Genomic DNA, 21,338 nt, shown 5'->3' on the forward strand with positions numbered 1-21,338 from the left:
TTCTCTCTGCCCTTTTGAACAAGCCACTTGAGAATTCTTAACAGGTGGCTTCAGCCTGCCTATCCCCGACAACCACAGGCACATTCATGCAATACACAATGATATGGTCTGGATAAGTCTGAACCCTTACCCCCTGAAGGGAGTTTCAGAGAAGCTGAAGTTCTGCTGTCCCTTTGATACAAATCCAGGGCAAAACGGCCTCCTTTTAAACCTGTTCTACCTCCTAAGCAGTAGGGGAAGACAGACAATGCCTTCATTCTTGGGCCTATAGAAGAGGTACCACCAACAACATTCTGGGATGCATGGCAAACTCCATATTTGCAGTTCCTGAGTGGAATAGGGGTTGCCATCAATCAAATTTGAAACCCCTTAATCGGTTCATAACCACACAGCCGTTTTGGATAGATGGCTTAAGAACCTGAGGGTCACATAACACAAAGGGAGTTAACTAACAAAACAGATCTGGCCAAGCCCAAATTATGAGAGATATCTTAGTTTCTTTTGGAAATGAGTCTTCTACTAAAGGAGGGTGATTGTTTTCCTAGTGTAATCTTATCACCCTCTTTTGGCTTGTACAGCTCTGCAACTGTGTAGCCTATTCCCAATTAATCAGCCCTCTGTCAACATTTTTTCTCTTACTAAAAACACTTACATTTGACTTTTACTTACCCACATTTGCGTGGAGATCCAAGCTACACCTCCCTCTAACATCACTGCCATATATGACAGCCTCACAGTGAAAAGTTCCCTGTTGTTTTTCAAGGAAAGTGCAATTATTTCTATAATAACTCCCTAGCTTGACACTTAGTTTAAAATAAGCACTGAAGTGGCTATATTTAGAAAACTATTGATATAAAACCTCTCTTGTTTCCACTCAAGTGCATAAATGTACTCTTAGTTAGGAAAGAAATCCCTCTGCAAATCTCTCACACACTTGAAGATCAGAACAATGAACCTGAATAATACACCCTCAATAATGTATCTGCAGATGAACAGGTTAAAATATATGTATTCAAACTAAGCCTGTTAATTCCAAAACTTCAAGTACCAAACAAAACAACAGCTTGGACTGGCACTTATGAATCTGCAAGCTCTATACAATAGATGTTGTTACAAGTCATCCTGTATCTGGACATGCTTTTAAAAGACATAAGTATATGAATATTTCATAAAATGAAATATGTAAGTTTCCAGAGTTATACATATGGGTGAAAATGAGGATGATAGTAGTTATATACATGAACAGCAAGTGTTTGCCAATTTAGGATTTGATGGCCCTAGAAACTGAAGTCCAATTTATTTACAGAACAGGTGCACCACAGAGAGCAATGCTACATCTGCTTCACCAATGTGCCTCCAATTTCTCTTGAAGCATTGAGAGGATAGTTCAGAGACTATCCTCATTTATTCCTCAGCCTCTCTACTATACTACCATGCCAATTATGGTCAAATATGACTGTGATGTTTGTCATGTGACTTGAGATGAAAACACCTCAGTTAAACAGCTATTAGATGATGTCTCGGTCAGGGAGGCTCATTTATGGAATGAGCCACCAGGTGAGATTAGACAGAGCAGACATATTTTCTAAAGGTTTCCCCATCATAACTGCAGTGTGTAAATCACCATACACAAAAAAGACATCCCCAAGTAGAGGTTACTAGAATCTTGGAAGGGTTCATAGCAGAATCCTCTAAGTCCATTATGGAGAATTCCACATAGACTTACCTATGCCACACTTGGGGCATATCTACACTGCAATTAATTAATCCCAGTTATTTTACATGTGTCTATGAAAACCAAGAGGTCATAATCTCCTGAGGTTTGTGAAGCACAGAAGGAACATCAGAACCTGCCTAAAAGTGCCAACCAAAGCCTCCTGCTTGAGGTGCTGCCATATCAAATGAGGGCAAGAAGATGGTGCCACACAAGACCTGCAAACATCCAAAATGGGAGATGTGTCCCAGTGAAATATGGAAGGACTCAGGCAAACACCAAAGTGTTATTTATATTACCTAGCAAAATCAACATTTCTTATTACCGAACAAATACCCCAAAGGCCAAATTATCACGTGTGCAAAAACATACAGAAGGGGAAAATTAAGGCAAAAACACCACAAGATTTAATTTGCAAAGGTGCAGACACATTCTCCCCTCTTAGAGCAAGATTACTGGCTCCAAGGAAGCTGAATGGTATGGCCTCTTACCCACATGGATCCCTGAATAAATCTGCAGTTTCACTGAAACCTGGGCCATCTGTGTGGAGACCCAGCTTATCCACAGTGCTCCACAAGACACAACTCTCCCTCTCCTTGCAGCACAGAACCTGTGCTACCATTGGTCCCCTGGTTGCACACTATCCCACTGAGGGGCAGTGATAATAGCTACAAATGGTAACTTCATGATGCTATTAGCTTTAAGTTCCATATGAAAATCCCCAGGGACAGCAGGAGATATTACAGAACAGCTGCTCTCCATCTCTGCCCTTCTAGAAACTCCATCCAAAAGTATGTGAAGCTCCAGCTATGGAGATTTTGCATGGAAGGGTGTCAGTGGATTTATGAACATGGGCAAACTGTGCAGGCTCTAATCCCCCAGTTCATTATTTGTATTATAGTGGAGCCTAGAAACCTTATTGGAAGACTCAAGAGCCATCACAGTGTGGGGCACCACACTGATTAGTAATACTGCCCCCTTATGACCCAAGCAGCTAGTCAAATTTCAGGGCCCCAGGGATGTTCTAGTTGGAAACAGAAATTGGTGGAATCTGGAATTCTCTTTGACACATCTTGTTTATTTACAAGGATTTCACAAAGTTCTGCTTCTCTAAGTGTGGGAAGAACTAAGAACAAGAGGAGCGGTTTCAGCCCCCAAGCCTCTTTAGCCAACAGACCTTGGCCAAAAGCTCTCTCTAGCTTTTCCGACATTGTGCTCACAGACTACTGCCTGGCTTTCTTGCTTTTTGCCTCTGCCTCCTCCCTTCTTGCCTCTTCTCAATTTCTATGTGTTCTGTTCTCTCACACCCCTGGCAACAGAACCAACCGTGGCAACCTCCCACCTCCAACCCCCACGTGGGGCTAGATTCTGCGCGGACTCTAATAGGCCTGTTTTAGATGTAGTGCCTTAACCTTACAATTGCTTTAAATGAAGGGCATGAATGAGGTTTTAACTCATCCCATAACAAGGCTTCACTCAGCTCATAATCACAACCCCACCTCAGCTTCACTCATTCTCCTGATGAGGCCTTAAACAAACAGTGGCACAATTCCCTGGGAGAGAATCACAGAGCGGCTCTGCTTAGTGCAGCACAAAGAGCCATGGGACACACATGACACAAAGGGGAATGCAGCAGCACCAATGAGGGCACAGTAACTCGGGTAGGGCTTTGCAATGTGGCTGCTCACAGCCAGGCCAGGCTAACCTGGAGGTCTATCATCCAAGCTAACCGCACCGCAAACATACCCACGGACTGCAAGGGGTTCAAAAGAAAATAGGATCCAGACAGAGTAGCATCCTATCTGCTGAACTTGGTCCTTTACAGTGGGTTGGTTACTACAAATGTTTTAGCTCCTAAATGGCATGGTCCATGCTGAGAGACAGCATAGTTCAGCAAATGGAATACAGGTCTGAATCAGGAGACTTGGTTCTATTCCAGGCTCTACCAGTGGGGGTGTCGTTGGGCAAGTTTCTTAACCTGTCTGCACGTCCACTCTCCATCTGTAAAAACAGGGATAGTTATAGATCTCTGTAAAGTACTTTGAGATCTGTGGATGAAGAGTATTTATATGGTAACCTTAACTCTGCCCCATGTTCCAGCTTCAAAAAGAATGAGATAGCACTTCCCTGTGCACCACCTTCAGGCACAACCCTTGCTTCATTCCTTGTCCAGCCTGCACACTAAATGAGGAAGCAGTTCTGCATACAAAATAAGATGCAACAAAACCATTAAATAGCATATTGTAATATAAAAAAGTGAAAATTTGAGACAATAATAAGAAAGGCCATTTGAAAGGCCAAAATAAAAAGGGCATATAGAATGAAAATGCTTGGGCAACCTTAATTATAGGTATCACTATGCAGTCACCTTTGCACAACCTGCTTTTGTAGATCTCTGCTCTTTCCACATATTTTGATGGAAAAGGATAGTCTATCGCCCTGAGAGTCTAAAGGAACTCATAAAGGCATTACACAGTGCCGTAATGTATGTTTAATTGTTCAATAATTGGGTATTTTACAGTCCAAATTCTCTGAAAGACTTTAGATTTCCATTTGAAACACCAGTTAAGCACTGTGATTCATTGATTTTTGGATATTAAAAGTTGCGAGTGTTCCAGTACTGAACAAAATGTTAGGAACATGTGTAGATTACACTTTATCTAGGAACACATCTATTTCAAACAATGTTCAAAGTGAGCCAATGCAGTTACTCTACCTACCAGAGTAATACATCACTTCAGTCTTGATTTATGTTTGCCAAAATAACTATACACTGTATAAGAATTATGTTGTGAATGAGAAAAATCACCTATAGGTGGTGCTGTAAAGTTACAGGATTCTTTAGTTTGATTCTTTGGTAGACACTACACTAATGTGAGCGATTGCAGCAACCAGACTGGAAAATGTTAGTATGCATAAAAACAGGAGAGTATTATGGTACAAAAAATACTGAGTCTTCTAAAAAGATAACAAACTATGCTCAAATTGCACCGATGTTGCCAAGCAACCAAAAATGACAGCATGCATTTAAAGGGTCACAGTCAATCACACTTCTGTCTAAAACATCTTTATGTACCATTATTACAATACTTAAGATGCCTAAAATTGAAAATATACATTTATTTATATTTTCAATTTGTTTACTTGGAGCGTTTGACAGTACTTTGTGTTTGCTTTGATAAGTCAGCCAGTTAGTCAATTTTCAGTGTTGTTTATGTTGGTCTTCCACACAGCAATCAGGAGAGAAAAAAACATTTAAAATAATAGTGAAATGTGAAAGTAAAACCACAAACATTGGCAGGAGGCCTCCAGGGGAGGGAGCTGAACTACTTTTAACTTATTTTTTGAATGTCAAGATTTCAAGTTGACAGTGGCCCTTTACAATTAATAGGACACTTTCAGTTTAGTTCAGCTAAGCCTACAAATCATAGTCTCTATGATCTACAATGACAGCAAATAAATTCTGATTAAGTAACAGTGATAATAATGGTTATTACCTGTGTAACGTAACACGTTTCACACTTTCAGGATCTGGTATTACCAATAAGGGTGCAAACTGATTACTGTACTCTCAAAGCTGTAAGCACTTGTTTCTTCCCCACAGATCCTGGCCTAGATCAGCTCCAGGGTTACATGGTGGAGACCCAAAGCATTGGAAATGCCACACAGGTATTACGCTGCAGCAATGCAACCTGCCCTAAGCTAACATGGCTTTTAGAGAGTATAAGCAAAACCCTGAAAGTGTGTGATGCTAGCTAGCAAGGCTGTGCAGCTAGAGCAGTCAGAAAGTGCACTAATTCAGCAACTCCTTTCTACCATTACAGCTATTGTACTTCCTGGCACTTGTTTTACTGAATCCCCTACATCCCAAAGTCCCTAAATATAAAGTCTAGCTATTCGATTAACTTATGTTCCTCATTTACTGGGAAAATTCAAAATATTTACTACTGTTTGAAACAGACATGTTTGCATGTTTATAAATTTTAAACCAAATATTTTTAGTGAGTTTCAACAATATTTTCAAGTTTAGCACAGTTTTATATATAATTAACTTATTTTTTTTTTAAATCGAACCATAGCTATATCTCACAGAGTTGAATAGGTTCCATTATCAGAAAACAATTTTAATATCCACTGGAGTCAGTGGTGCAGTTAGAATTCAAAGTCCTATCTCAGTCCTGTGGTCCATCCATAACTCCTCAACCCTTTTTACTGCAAAAACACACACACACACACACACCTTTGTTTTCACCCATGTATGCAAAAATGTGCAAAAAAAAATATCACCAGGCCTCTATTATGTGTTAGAGAAATGTTAAACTAATACAAGTATTCTGTTTAATAAGAGGATATTTTGCAACATTGTGGCATTTTGCAAAGTAAAGTCATAAGGCATTTGCATTAAGATTTATAGTGTCATGAGATAATGGTTAAAAAAAAATCAGAGAAGCAGCTGCTTTGTTCTAATATAGAACAAGGAACTTCATTAGAATAAATAAAAACGTTTTATTTATCCATGAAACCTCTCTCTCCCCTTTACTGCAATACTTTGACCTCTAGTACCTTTCCCCAACCCTCTTTTGCCCTGTTTCCTGCTACAGATTCAAAGACGCAATGCATACATCCTGACGTTATGCTATTAATTATAATCAATTATAATCTTTCCAGTTACTTGAATACTCCAAATCAATTTATACATATTAACCCATTTTAGTTGTTTTGTTACAAATAAAGTCACAAGAGAGGCAAGGTAAGTGAGGTAATCTCTCTAATTGGACCAACTTCTGTTGGTGAAAGATCAGCTTTTGAGCTTACACAGAGCTCTTCTTAAATAGAGTCAAGCATTCTGGCACATGCTTTAGGGATATTTAATAAACAAGAACTTTAAAAACAGCTGTCACACTTATCTTGCAGCCATCCTCCCTGTTTTAGTGTGAGCAAGCTAAAATAGGTTGTTGATTCCTAAAAATACTTAATTTGTGACAACTATAAAAGAAAACATGATCCTGATAACTGTATTATATTGTGGACGAGAAGGAATACTTTGAAACTGGTCTTTCATATTATGATGTACTGATAGCAATCGAGGATTGGTTTATGTGTCCTAGAACAGATGGAAAGCCAGCGTTATCAAAGGTTTCACACATTGCCTGTTGTTGATGCTGAGAGTCTCTTGTGAATGTAAATAGTACTTTGTTTTTGTTGATGTTTTTCTGGGAATTGTATCTGCAGCTGAGCTAAGAGTAAACTAACAATCGTAACTCAGAATCAGATTGAGAAAAATTCTATTGCACAGAAGCCTAAGTTAACAAGTGATATCTAGGCAAGTAAGTGTCAGATTTGTTGCATATGAGATAAGGACAACAGAAGAGGCTGCAAACATGACTGAGGGGCATCACACACAGCAGTACTGAGGGTATGTCTACTTTGCAATTAGACAACCACAGCTGACCCATGTCAGCTGACTTGGGCTCCTGGGGCTTGGCCTCCAGGCTGCTGTTTAATTGCACTGTAGACTTTCAGGCACAGACTGCAGCCCGAGCTCTGGCACCCCCCCCCATCTCACAGGGTTCTAGAGACTGGTGTGCAGCCAAGCCGGAATGTCTACACCACAATTAAATAGCCCCTTAGCCCAAATCAGCTGGAACGAGCCAGGCTTGGATTTTTAAATGCAATGTAGACATTCCCCTCTGACCGGAAGCTCAAGGTATGCGTGAGACTGAGTGAGAGAAGAGAAGTGAGCTGCCTCAGGGGGAGGAGGCAGCAGTGGTGGAGCAGAGCAGACCAAAGAACTGGACTGCTAGTCAGAGGGGAGTGCACAAAGAGAAGAGAGGTTGAGCAGAGCAATTTAGGCTAAAATGGCCATCAGAGGGGATGGGGATGGGCCTAGTTGAGATCAGACATGCAAAAAATATCTAGGAGAAGGAGCTGGGCTCAGGAAAGAGTTTACAGCTGTGCACACATGAGGATGGACCTCAGTTTGAATGTTATGTTTTTTTCTGCTGCTGTTCTGTTCATAGGTCTCTGGTGACTGGGGAAGGCAGAGATTGGGTCTGAGCTTTTCACTACAAACAGGTAGTCCAAATGCAATTATTTTTGGCAAAAAGGAAAGCAACAGTTTAATTTTCCAACCAAGCTAGAGGTGGCTGTGTTGCAACTCTGAGTTTTACAAACTTGGTTGCTTTACTCATAGAGCGAAAGCTTAATCCAAGATTAGTGTTATATATATATATATATATTTTTTTTTTATAGAGACAGTTGCATAGTAGGGTAGGAAACTGTTCCAGAAATGTACTACAGACAGCTAAAATTACTACTGTAATAACTCAGCAAGAGTATGCATATATCAGATTAGAACTGCCTTTGCTGACATATTTCAGAGTAGCAGCCATGTTAGTCTGTATCCTCAAAAAGAACAGGAGTACTTGTGGCACCTTAGAGACTAACAAATTTATTTGAGCATAAGCTTTCGTGGGCTACAGCCCACTTCATTGGATGCATAGAATGGAACATATAGTAAGAAGATAGATAGATATATTATATCTGTACACACACACAGAGAGAACATGAAAAGGTGGAAGTAGCCATACCAGCTATAAGAGGCTAATTAATTAAGATGAGCTATTATCAGCAAGAGAAAAAAAAACTTTTGTAGTGATAATCAAGATGGCCCATTTAGACAGTTGACAAGAAGGTGTGAGGATACTTAATATGGGGAAATAGATTCAATATGTGTAATGTCCCAGCCACTCCCAGTCTATGTTCAAACCCAAGTTAATGGTATCTAGTTTGCATATTAATTCAAGCTCAGCAGTTTCTCCTTGGAGTCTGTTTCTGAAGCTTTTCTGTTGCAAAATTGCCACCTTTAAGTCTCTTACTGAATGACCAGAGAGGCTGAAGTGTTCTCCTACCGGTTTTTTAATGTTATGATTCCTAATGTCAGATAAGTGTCCATTTATTCTTTTGCATATCGACTGTCCGGTTTGGCCAACGTACATGGCAGAGGGGCATTGCTGGCACATGATGGCATATATCACATTGGTAGATGTGCAGGTGAACGAGCCCCTGATGGCGTGGCTAATGTGATTAGGTCCCATGATGGTGTCACTTGAAAAAATACGTGGACAGAAGAATCCCATGCACTACTACAGACTAGGGATCGAGTGGCTAGGCAGCAGTTCTGCAGAAAAGGACCTAGGGGTTACAGTGGACAAAAAGCTGGATATGAGTCAACAGTGTGCCCTTGTTGCCAAGAAAGCTAATGGCATTTTGGGCTGTGTAAGTAGGAGCATTGCCAGCAGATCAAGGGACGTGATCATTCCCCTCTATTCGGCATTGGTGAGGCCTCATCTGGAGTACTGTGTCCAGTTTTGGGCCCCACACTACAAGAAGAATGTGGAAAAATCAGAGTCCAGCGGAGGGCAACAAAAATGATTAGAGGGCTGGAGCACATGACTTATGAGGAGAGGCTGAGGGGACTGGGATTATTTAGTCTGCAGAAGAGAAGAAGGGGGGGGGGGGGGAAGAGGATTTGATAGCTGCTTTCAACTACCTGAAAGGTGGTTCCAAAGAGGAAGGATATAGATTGTTCTCAGTGGTACCAGATGACAGATCAAGGAGTAATGGTCTCAAGTTGCAGTGCGGAGGTTTAGGTTGGATATTAGGAAAACCTTTTTCACTAGGAGGGTGGTGAAGCACTGGAATGCGTTACCTAGGGAGGTGGTGGAATCTCCTTAGAGGTTTTTAAGGTCAGGCTTGACAAGGCCCTGGCTGGGATGATTTAATTGGGGATTGGTCCTGCTTTGAGCAGGGGGTTGAACTAGATGATCTCCTGAGGTCCCTTCCAACCCTGATATTCTATGATTCTAAGGGGTAAATAACAGCTCCCTATTCACTTTCTTCACACCAGCCACGATTTTGCAGACCTCTATCGTATCCTCTCTTAGGTCATCTCTTTTCCAAACTTATAAGTCCCAGTGTTTTTAATCTCCCCTCATACGGAAGCTGTTCCATACTGCTAATCATTGTTGTTGCCCTTCTCTGTACCTTTTCCAGTTCCTTTGTGAGATGGAGTGACCAGACCTGTACACAGTATTCAAGGCATCGGCACACCATGGACTTATATAGTTGCACTATGATATTTTCTGTCTTATTATCTATCCCCTTCCTAATGGTTCTTAACATTCTGTTGGCTTTTTTGACTGCCGCTGCACATTGAGCGCATGTTTTCAGAGAACTATCCACAAGAACTTCAAGATCTCTTTTTTGATGGTAACAGCTAATTTAGAAACCAGCATTCTGTACGTATAGGTGGGATTATGTTTTCTAATGTGCATTACTTTGCATTTGTCACCACTGAATTTCATCTGCCACGTTCTTCATGTTGGTGTGTACTATCTCGTCCCCCGCCTTGTGTTTGCTATTCTGGTTCCCAAAAAGTTTATCCTCATCTTAAAAAGTTTAACTTTATTTTGAAAAACATTTTCAACTGTTATTAAGTCCTACACGACAACAGCAATGTCAGTTCTCTGAGACAACTATGACCTATTTCAGATATATCTGCCGGGCATGCTGATTTACTAATCAAGCCAATGTTCAAATACGGTCATCTGACGGTCACCCATTTGGAATATACTACAGAAACCCGAGTCTTGGACTGAGGTAGCTCAAGTTGTAGCATTTGTAAGGGGATCAAGACAGAAAAATTTATGCACGTTTTGTAATTCAGTATGTACTTAATCTGCATTCTGACTGAAGTCTTTCTTTTCAAGGACCGAGTCTCTTGTGTGAGTTTTAGCAACAACAACAAAAACTAGAAAGTTCCATTGAGGAACTCTCAGCAACTAAAAACAATCCTGCCTTTATGTCCAAAAACTTATCCTTAGAGATGATCAGTTGGATGGGGTAAACATTTCTGGATCTGTAGAGGCAAAGCAGCAGAACAATCAAATCTATATGCTTGAAGCTGCCACTGACCATACAAATGCCAGATTCCCCAGACTACAGCAAGCACCATACACATAGCTCACCTCCACTCAATTCATTATGGAAAAGTACTAAAAAAGTCTACTAGCAAACATTACACAGGTAAGTGTAGAGGAGAGCCCTACATCAGTAGCTGCCTGTAAAATTGCTGCTAAATACCACTAAATCCACAACAAATGCCAGTGCATACGCACATTTAACAAAGCGTTTAACCACCAAACTACTTGCCTTTCAGAATATATTGCTGTGAATGGAAACAATGTTCTCATTGTCTTGGAGCTCAGCAATAATAACACAATGGTGATCAAAACAAGCCTACACCAATACATGCAACAAAGCACAGTCCAGGACTTGGTGTAGATAGGAGTCAAAGGCCCAAGTGTGGATGCTTTCCAGCTCTATTAAGTTGTTTCCTGCTGACTTGAAGGAACAAAACATACTCACGGCCACAGTCAAATTGAACACTCAACAGGAGTAACAGGTGGCACCTGTGGTGGATTAAACTAGGGCTATCCTTGACAAAAGTAACAACAAATAAAGTGGTTCACAGGCATAGAAAGGATGGACCCTGATTCTTGAGTCTAAGGAAACTATGATTTATAATTTTGCTATGAACATGCTGTTCTTAGGGCCAGATTACAGCTGGCTCTTGTGCAGGTTAGGTTGCGAGGAGGGAGGCAAAAGAAGGCCAGAAAGCTTACCCCATGGCACCATCTATGTAATGCAGTTACAACTGCAGTCCTTGCACTCTGACTGCAGAGACTGTTCTCTTCCTGCATTCCAGGTGGACCTATCTCCCTGTCTCTACTGTTCCAACCACAATTGCTGTCTGGCCATGGACAGGGGCACTCCCTGAACTTTCCTAAACCACAATGTCTCTTGGAGCTCCCACACAGTCAACACAACTGTGTTGTGTAACAAGATCCTGTGATGTTGAGTCACAGAGGATTCTGGACAGGAAGGAGATAAAACTTTCTTCTACTTAACAAAAAAAAAAATTTTATTTAAAAAAAAAGCATTTTCTTTAATAAACTTCCCCTTCTGCCAAAGAGTTATTTGTAAGCCTAAACTATTTGTAAAATCCTACAACACTACCTTTAAGGATTTGTAATATAGGTAACAGTGCCCCTTATTGTAGGGGGGTCTGATTTCATAAATTCTGCTAACATTATAAACCGTAAGAGTAAAGCTCTAGTAGTTTGCTCATATTATCGGAGCCTCAGCATGGAATTACAGCCTAGATCAGAGCTGGCCTTCAGGGGTGTGCAAAGCCAATGTCCACAAGGTATCTGAATATAAACCTGGGCTGAATTTGACCCCAAAATGCAATTAGTGACAATTATTATTGCAACAGGTTTCAGAGTAACAGCCGTGTTAGTCTGTATTCGCAAAAAGAAAAGGAGTAATTGGTTAGTCTCTAAGGTGCCACAAGTACTCCTTTTATTATTGCAACAGTGAATTCTAACTTTTTGACTAAATATTACTTGTATTGGTGAATATGGACTTGCCTTCTGTCTTTCTCATAAACTATGAGGTATTATCAAGGAGAATGATATTTGTCTCATGCTCCTGAAAAGGAGTTTTATATGTAAATTCCTGTTCAGAGATACACTGCATTCAAGGATATTTATGGTAAAATGGAAGTAGATCCCTTGCAGATGTTTCTAAAAAGTTACTGAAGGTCACTACTAGCAGGTTGGCTGATGCATACAATTGAACAACACTCACAGAGCTCATTACATCTTCAAAGCACTGTACAGACATTAGCTAATCTCTTGGTCACCAGTTTATGTCTGAAAACAATATATTGCATAAGGCAGCCACTTTGCCATGCAACAAATTCACAACCGTTTTCTTTTTCACATCGCTAATATAGAAACTTTTTTCACTAAGTGCATAAAGCACACAGTGGAGTCCTCCATTATTCATACACATTACATTGCAAACTGAACTGGAACACTGGGAAATGCTGCTGGATTTTTAATGTTATATTTACTCAGCTGGGGTTCAGTTCTTTAGGGCTCACACATTACTGGACATTGTACACTCTCCTCTGTACTAGGTACACCTTTTTAAACATAGGGTTTGTAATATTCTGAGCCAATTTTAGTTCTTATATTATTCTTTACCCAGTGATTTTTAGCAATACATGAGAATAGTCTGTGGCATTTACATTTTGGAATGTAAAATTTTAGTAGTAAATGACCTCTATCTGTCTGATAGAACAGCTATCAGACAGAAAGGGCACCTTGTTGTTTATAATATTAGGCCCCAATCCTATATTTAGATCCATCTGTGCAGAATCTTAGTCCCACACAGGGTACCACTGAAGTCAATACAGGTTCATTTGGGCACAAGAATCCATCCCATTGATCCAACTGCAGAACTGGGGCCTTAAAGCCCAATCTTACAGTCCTTTATCAGACAACTCCTGTTGACTAATACTGTATATTTCTGTTTGATTTTCCAGTGGGTCTTCTGCAAAAATTAGGACTGCAGCAGCTGTCAAGCTCACTTGACTCAAAAGATCAGGTAAAAAGTGATTTAGAATTATTTAAATGGTAAAATTGTATGGTACTCAACATCTTTTCCAACTATCTCAATGTGATCCTTATCTATTTGAATAAAACTGACCCACCTCAAAACTCTCAGATAGTTAAAGAGAAGCCATAAGCATTTCAAAGGGAAGTTGAATCCATGCATCCCCACTGATCTAATTGGGAATACACAGGTATATACCAGAGCAAAAATTGGCCCCTTATGTCCAACCTGGGTCTGGCCATTAAGTACACACTGGCTTCCCTGGCAGTTGGACAAAAGACTTTCAAGTATGGAGTGGAAATTTCTCAGCGGGATTTAACTATGCACACATCACCTAAACTGCTTGGCATGATACAATATTATTGAGAGATTTATAGGATGAAAGAGCTGAAAGATTTTAAACAGCAAGTCAAGTAGTCCCTATAAGGGTATATGCTCCAAATAGTAAATGCTACTTAAAAACAATAAAAGATTTTAAACAACCAAAAATAACTGAAACAAGTCACAGTTAAAGTTGCCACTCCCGTCCTTAACTTTCTTTGCTGTGCCAGTAAATGCACAACTTATGCACACGCTAATCAGAGACACCTGGGTTAGTCTGCAAATATCAGCTCCCAGAACTGTATTATGGAGCAAGACAGTATCTGAAACAAATTGGTTATGCACACCTGGAAGCAAAAGTTGGATGAAACATTTTAAACTAGTTTTGGTTACAATACTGAATAAATTTCAGAGAGGCTAATACCCTGTATGCCAAATGTCAGCCTGGAATGTCTTACTACCACTAAGTTACGAACTCCTGGAAAAGGGGTTATAACAGAAATATTGACAGAGCCCTACCTATTACAAGTATTACTACACCAACTGTCCTCCCAGAGTGAACTTTACAATCCAGTTATACATTCCTTAATAAAAACAGTGATTTCCAGTGACAGAAACTTAGCTGTAACTGCAATGTTCAGATAAAATAAAGAGTGTTGCAACCAGCCAAACTAGCGCTCTACGAGCCAGGACACTGTGGCTGTTAGTGCTCCAAGTTGGGGGTTGTTTTTTTTCCCCCCTTCTTTCAAGCACCATAACAGTTACTCTACATCTCATACCGTTGCTCATGCAGGTGTTGCTGCCAATGTCTCACTGCTACTCTGGACTGAATCAGCAACGCTTTACACAGGGCTTCCTGTCAATCAGTAAGAGGAAGTGCTGCTTCCAAAAGAGCCAATTCAATGAGGCGTGATGCTAACAGACAAAGTAGTGGTAACAGAGACTGTTAACACAGCTTCCAAAAATGGATGGGGATCCATTTGGCTCTTAGGAGCTGCATTGTTTTGTTATTTTAAATAGTTAGAGAGGGATTGGAAACAGAAAGAGAAAAATCTTTGGAAGGGTGAAAGGAGAGCAGACGAGAGGATTTATCTATAGGAATCTATACTCACCACTTTATTATACCTGGACGCTGTTTGGGGGATTTATGTGGCTGCCAAAACCACAGCTAATAGGGCTTCCTTTTATTATGTGAACCCAAATTTAATCCTATGTATGGTACCCACTGCCATACCCAAATATAAATATTTCCACTTCTCAGTTATATCCAAATTGTGTTAATTATATAGAGCACGACAAATTCTGCAATCATTACTCTGGCCACACTGCCTGTGAAATCCATGGGAATACAATACTGTCACATACTTTCCCAAAATAGCCCAAAATAGCTCAGTAATACAATGTCAGAAATAGTGACTTACAATTTTTCCTATTCAATTCTAGGTACCACACAATGGACCAAAAAGAATATTGAAACACCAACAATACCTAGCAATCATATATTACTTTTCATTCAATGATCTCAAAATATTTAACAAACAACCCTATGAGGTACGCATAGAAATTATAACATATACAGACATCATTTCTCTTGCCATAGAAATGCAGCCACTTCTGGGATGGCAGAAAGCATATGTTTAATATAAACAGCAATATTACACAGACGTTTAAGACACAATGCTTCATATATAAAGGTAGAGAAAGAGTAGGCAGAGCCACCACCTCAAGGGGATGAATTAAATTAGGTCTGAAATACTGATTTTGTAAAAAGGAGTTTTTCCCCTCAATAGAAAGTTAAACCAATAGAAAGTTACCATGATATCTGTAAGATTCCCATGAAAACAGATATTTTTAAACAAATTAATATCTCTCTGTAGTGCCTGTAAACGAAATACTACAAGACTGAGAACCGATGAAACTGTAAACAAAAGTGAACAGACTTCAGTGGTATTCATATAAGAGTTAAACAGCATCAACCATGAAAAGTATATTGGAAATTTAAAGTTCTTAATACTTTTAGTTTATTGTAGCCTAGGTATAAAAATGTATTTGTTCATTTTTAAGCACAGCACGTCCCTGTAAATACCAAAAAGCCATCCTTACCTTCTTCATTTAAAATCCATGGCAAAAATGCATCGTCCGATTCATAGCCACAAGTGCTGTCTTCAAAGGCACAAGACCCAGCAGAGAGCTCAACAGCTCCAGCAAACAGCAAAACTGTAAGGACAAAGAAAGCTCTGTTCACACAGATAGCATTGCATGGCACTCAGAATGAAAAGAAATGTGAGGGAAGCCACATGCTTCTCTACAACTTGGGCAAGCAGACTCAGGCTCATTCACTCATGGAAGCACCAGGAATAAGGGCAGCAGATAGAACCTGTTGCATTCAACACTCCTTTTTTGCCTTGATATCACAGGTTACATTATAGCCCCCAACAGAAAGATGCTGCCTCACTCACACCTTCCAAAATGAGGCTGCACACACGGGACTGTTACAGGCACTTCCCTGCCTTCATAAGCAAACAGCCCACAGAGGCAAGAAAGGGATTAACAGCAACAGGGGCTAAGTTTGCTGGTCCCTCCACACAACCTCTCCCCATAGCTGGGCCCCCTTACCTTGCACAGTGAGGAGATACAGCAGGAGCATAGTCGCCCTTCCAGTGAGGAAAATAGTACAGCTCGTTGGGATTGAACTAATAGAGCGGAGAAAGGGGGGCCGGGGGGAGTAAATGAACCCTCCAGGGACTATGGCAAATAAAACTTCCAAAGCAGCAGACAAGTTCGTTCAGCGTATGTGTGTTTGCACCAAGCTTCCTTATGTGCTCAGGACAAGACACCAGAATGGAAGCAGCTGCAAAGATGAGCTGAGCTTGGAGAGGGAAACTTACCAGCTACACAGCTGGTCCTTGGCTCAAAGGAGGATAGGGAGGGGCTACTCCAGGGCTCTGTGTTCCTCAGGCACTGCAGCTTATAACAGAGTTCATCTCCACAGCCACTCCGTGCTGGAATAGAAAGGAAGAGTGAAGGAAAGGCTGAATATAACTCATGCAATTTAGGAAATTTGCAAAACAGAAAGGGGGACGAGAGGTTCTCCATGGGTGCTATGGTCATTTTACAAGTAGGTAAGCTGCACCATGCACAAAGACCAACTTCCCACAGCGGTATTTTGTTCTTCACGAACATTACTCTGATGTCCGCATATCTAGTTAAAATGGGACCTGTCATGTATGCTTTTTCTCCTCAACATTAACAGTACCGGAAGATGGAATTTCCTTAAATTAGATTGCTTGAAACGCTGTAAATTTATAGCAGAAGGGAAAGTTTTTCCTATTCACGACTATTGAATGTTTCCATCTGTCTGCAATGCTTATCTCACATATGCTGATATGCTAAGCAGTCCCATGCATACATTGATAGCATGTTTAGTTACTAATAAGACTTTTATGGTGTCACATTGAAGGTTTTGTTTTTAAATGATGTTTCCTATATAGAAATAATACAAGCCGTGCAGTTGAATAGATCATAAGCAAACATTATATCAGAAAGATATGAGCCATCAGCTATAATGGTTAATTGTGACTGTTTGTTACAGAATATTTTGGATGTATGTCAGATACAGGAGCATTCTGGGAACTGTAGTTCAATAACCAAGCCAGTATAACATGGCTTAAAATCCTTTTATTTCTATTTTAATCATTTTTCCATTATACAATCTTCGTTGCATCAACAGTTTTTTTGAAACACAGGTTTTCTATTAAAAGGTTTGGGAAAACCTCAATTTTAAATTATCAATTGTAAGGATTTCTCAGGTTGTTGCTAGGAGATTTAACTTCAGTGGTGCATTTAATTACTTGTTTAATTAAGTGATTTGAATAATTTGAACAACATAAACAATCAGTACACTCTGAACCACAATTTGTGCTGACTTTAAGTACTGTGCAATTCCACTGAAGCCCATGGAGTGGCACACAATTTATGTCAGGTAACTTACAATGTTGATCTGTGTGGGAGAGGAGGTGTTAGTGAAACAAGAGGAAAATGCGGAGGTAATGGACAGGCGATGTGAAATGCACTGGCAAACCAAATTCTGCCAAGACTTAAGTAATGGTACAAGTTATATACAAAACTGGTTTTGGAAAATGACTTTTGCGTAGATCAGTGGTCTCCAACCTTTTTACTCACAAAATACATTTTTGAATTTAAGTGCAACCCAGGATCTAACCTGCCCCTTCCCAGGGGCCCCGCCCTGCTCACTCCATCCCGGTTCGCTCTGTTGCTTGCTTTCCCTCACCCTCACTCACTTTCACGGGGCTAGGGCAGGGGGTTGGGTGCGGGCTCTGGGCTGGGGCTGAGGGGTTCAGAGTGTGGGAGGGGGCTCCAGGCTGAGCCTGGGGTAAGGGGTTGGGATGCAGGAGGGGGTTTGGGGTGCAGGCTCTGGGAGCAAGCTCAGGGTTGGGGTATGCGAGGGGGCTCGGGGTATGGGGTTCCGGTGCGGGCTCCCACCGGATGGTGCTTTCCTCGGGCAGCTCCCAGGTGGCAGTACAGTGGGGCTAAGGCAGGCTCTCTGCCGGCCCCAGCCCCACGCCACTCCCGGAAGCAGTCAGCACATCCCTGCAGCCCCTGGGGTTGGGGGGCATGTGGTTCTGTGCACTGCCCCTTCCCTGCAGGCACTGCCCCTGCAGCCCCCATTAGCCGCAGTTTCCTGTTCCCAGCCAATGGGAGCTGCGCAGGTGGTGCCTGCAGGCAGGAGCAGCACGCGCAGACCCCCTGCCGCTCCTCCCGCCCTCCCCCCCGGGCCATAGGGACATGCTGGCTGCTTCCAGGAATGGCGTGGAGCCAGGGCAGGCAGGGAGCCTGCCTTAGCCCCGCTGTGCCGCCAGACTTTTAGTACCCGGAGATCGAGATCAATTGTCAGAGGCTCCAGGATCATCCAGTAGATTGCCATCTACCGGGTGGTGACCACTGATCTAGATTAATCCTTTCAAGTGGAGTCTACATTGTTTCCAACTCTTACAAATTTGTCATGAGTATTGCAATATTTGATGCTTTTCTTAAAGCCCCAAGTCTGGGAGGCATGTAATTGGCTGAGAATCTCGGCTTACTTTTTTTTTCCAAAATGAAAGATTTTAGCCCTCCTAGTTGTGAAGAAAAGCTTGGAAATCTGAACTCCAAAGGTACAACACCAGAAGATAAACAAAAAGCCCCTCAGAATTGTTTCTAAAACTCTCAGGATTTTAAAGACCATCTCATTTTTAGCATCTGATTCATGATTTTTGAGCATTTGGGCTTGGCAATCCTGAGTCTATTATATCAGATGTAAAGATAGACACACAGATGCACACATTTCTTCCTAAGTTTCTTAAAGGTGATATACAAGTATATGGGAAAAATATATAAAATAATGTTTATGTACTAAATACCAAGAGGTAAGGGGGGGCTTTCAGAACAAAATGCAAATCACAGCTCACCTGCTCCAGGTGGTGTCCTAAATTTTTCATAACCACCATGTAACCTTGATGGACCAGGCACCCAGCCTAAGAGATTATGCTAAATGGTGATTAGTTTGTTTTTGCCATACGGGACTGTGCACAGAAATCATAATTCCATCCCTCCTGCTGAATGTATCATCAACTGCTTCTTTTTTATTTTTCAGTCTTTAACTTCTTAGAATATTTAAATTTGCAAAACTGAAAACCGACATCTGCCTAGAAATATCCTCAGTGGTGTAATATACTATATATTTTTAACTATAAAATGAACAAATGTGCAATTCTGCCATCTTTATGCTGGAAATTGGATATGACTTGTATGACAGACTGGCAATGTCCTGTAATATTAGGAGGACCAGATAGAAAGTGTGAAAAATCGGGACAATGGGTGGGGAGTAATAGGCGCCTATATAAGAAAAAGCCCCAAATATCAGGACTGTCCATATAAAATCAGGACATCTAGTCACCCTATATAATATCCTGAACAAATCTTATGAAATTAACAAACTTTACTGAATTAAATTAAACCTTATTGAATTAGGGTTAATGCCTTTTGGGTACATTGTATTAAAATGCAGGTTTGTATGTGCTACTGTGGCTTTGTATGTACCTTCTCTAGTGGGGGATGCTAGTGTACTTCTTCTGTGGTCAGCCCTTTGAAGCCACTCCCGCCTGAGAGGTTTGGATATACTCGTTCAAACTGGCTTCTCCAGGGACCAACAGACAAAGAAAGGGATTTTGGATAAACAGCCTGGTTTTAAACTCGCTCAGGGGGTTCTTCTTGATCCAGCAAATGGACAGGACCCCTGGTCCATGGAAGGCCTCAATCCTTAGGGTAGGGTTGGAAGGACTGGACATTTGTTCTGAGCTGAAGCTGTAGTGAACTTGTCACCGCAAGGAAACCCCTTGGGTGGGAAACTGAAGGACTGCTCCCACCAGAGTCCATGTTAGGGTGATCTCTGGTAAGCTTGTTAGCATGTAGGTTCTTTTATAGTTTTTAATAGGTCTTCTCTGTACCACTTTGTTTCCTCCAGAGGAAAGAAGGAAAAAATATAAATCAGATAAATCACTATGAAAACTTCTATAAGATGGGAGATTCCAAACTGAGAACAACCCAAATGAGGCAGTGGTTTAATTATTAGAATTCAGACTAGAGTGAAAGACCTAATTCCTGTTTACCTTACTTATATTCTAACTTGAAGTCAGCTAGACTTCATATATGAGTAAGGAAAGTTGGATTTTTCTCAAAGTCTTAGGGCTCATTCCAGTTCCCATGGAAACCTATTGATTTAACAAATGCTGGATTGTACCATAAGTCTTTGGAGGAGGAGGATGACCCTAAGCTAAAGCACAGGACTGGGACTAGGAGACCTGAGTATTATTTCTGGCTTTGGCACAAATTTCCTGTGTGACATTGAGTAAGTCACTTACAGGCCCTATGACTCAGTTTCTCTATCTGTAAAAAAGGGGATAGTAATATACCCCTACTCTCACTGGTGTTGTGAGGGTTTATTCATTAATGTTAGCAAAGTATGTTGAGTTCCTCAGACAAAAGGTGCTATAAAAGTGCAAAATATCCTTGTGGTTACACAGTTTTAGTCTTTTGTGAATCTAATTCCTTCTCTGAAAACTAATGTAAAATAGAGATGGGCCTGAACCCACCAGATCTTGCATCCGAGCCACCAAACCACCCTCCCCAAAATTGTGGTGCAGAATCTGAACCCAGATCTGGATCTACCTTTTGCAGCTGGCCTGGTTCTCTATAATGGGGTGAACCTAAGCCCTACTCACAAAAATACACAAACTTAAGGGGGAAGGAGGAATAATAGTCTCGTTGAGAATTAATTTGCTTAATGTACAGGGCTATGTTATGTTTGCTTAGATCATCTCACAAATAAGGTGAATTTCAAACTGATTTATCAGAAAGAAAATGCTTCTCTCTTGACTAGAGTCCCGTGCTCTTTATTCTTTGTAGTTAGGTACCTTTGTATTACATTTGCCAGTTGTATAGAAATTCATATTTATATTGGAGCTGAACAAAAAAAGATTCTGAAATTTGGTGGAAAAGAAACTTCTCTCTTACATTCAATTGCATTACTAAGTGCTGACAAATTCAAAACAACTGTTCTGAGTAATGCACAGGGAAACTCCAAAGTTAAGTGCAGTAATAGTATTGAAAGGAAAATACCCTGTTTTTTCCTAAAGGTTTTTGGATTCTTTCTCTTTAATTTTTTTTTAAGTGCTTTACACTCTTTTCTGCCAGGCTTATTTACTAACAGTTAAATCAT

The 21,338-nt window shown here is 40.7% G+C and overlaps 1 protein-coding gene across 3 annotated transcripts in view; it reads right to left on the reverse strand.

Annotated features, from left to right (window-relative positions):
* Positions 1 to 16,672, reverse strand: part of MAMDC2 (MAM domain containing 2) — a 98,610-nt gene extending 81,938 nt beyond the window's left edge. For 2 of the 3 annotated variants that reach the window (XM_075128744.1, XM_075128745.1), the window contains exons 1-2: positions 16,450 to 16,672; positions 15,665 to 15,778 (exon numbers count right to left, since the gene is read on the reverse strand). In XM_075128744.1, the coding sequence (XP_074984845.1) occupies positions 15,665 to 15,778; positions 16,450 to 16,672 (337 nt within the window). Of the gene's footprint in view, positions 1 to 15,664; positions 15,779 to 16,177; positions 16,424 to 16,449 lie in introns of those variants that run through there. The other variant, XM_048851326.2, reaches the window with a different exon arrangement.
* Between the last annotated feature and the right edge of the window lie 4,666 nt (positions 16,673 to 21,338).

This window comes from Caretta caretta, chromosome 5 (assembly GCF_965140235.1).
Source record: "Caretta caretta isolate rCarCar2 chromosome 5, rCarCar1.hap1, whole genome shotgun sequence".
Classification (NCBI taxonomy): Eukaryota; Metazoa; Chordata; order Testudines; family Cheloniidae; genus Caretta; species Caretta caretta.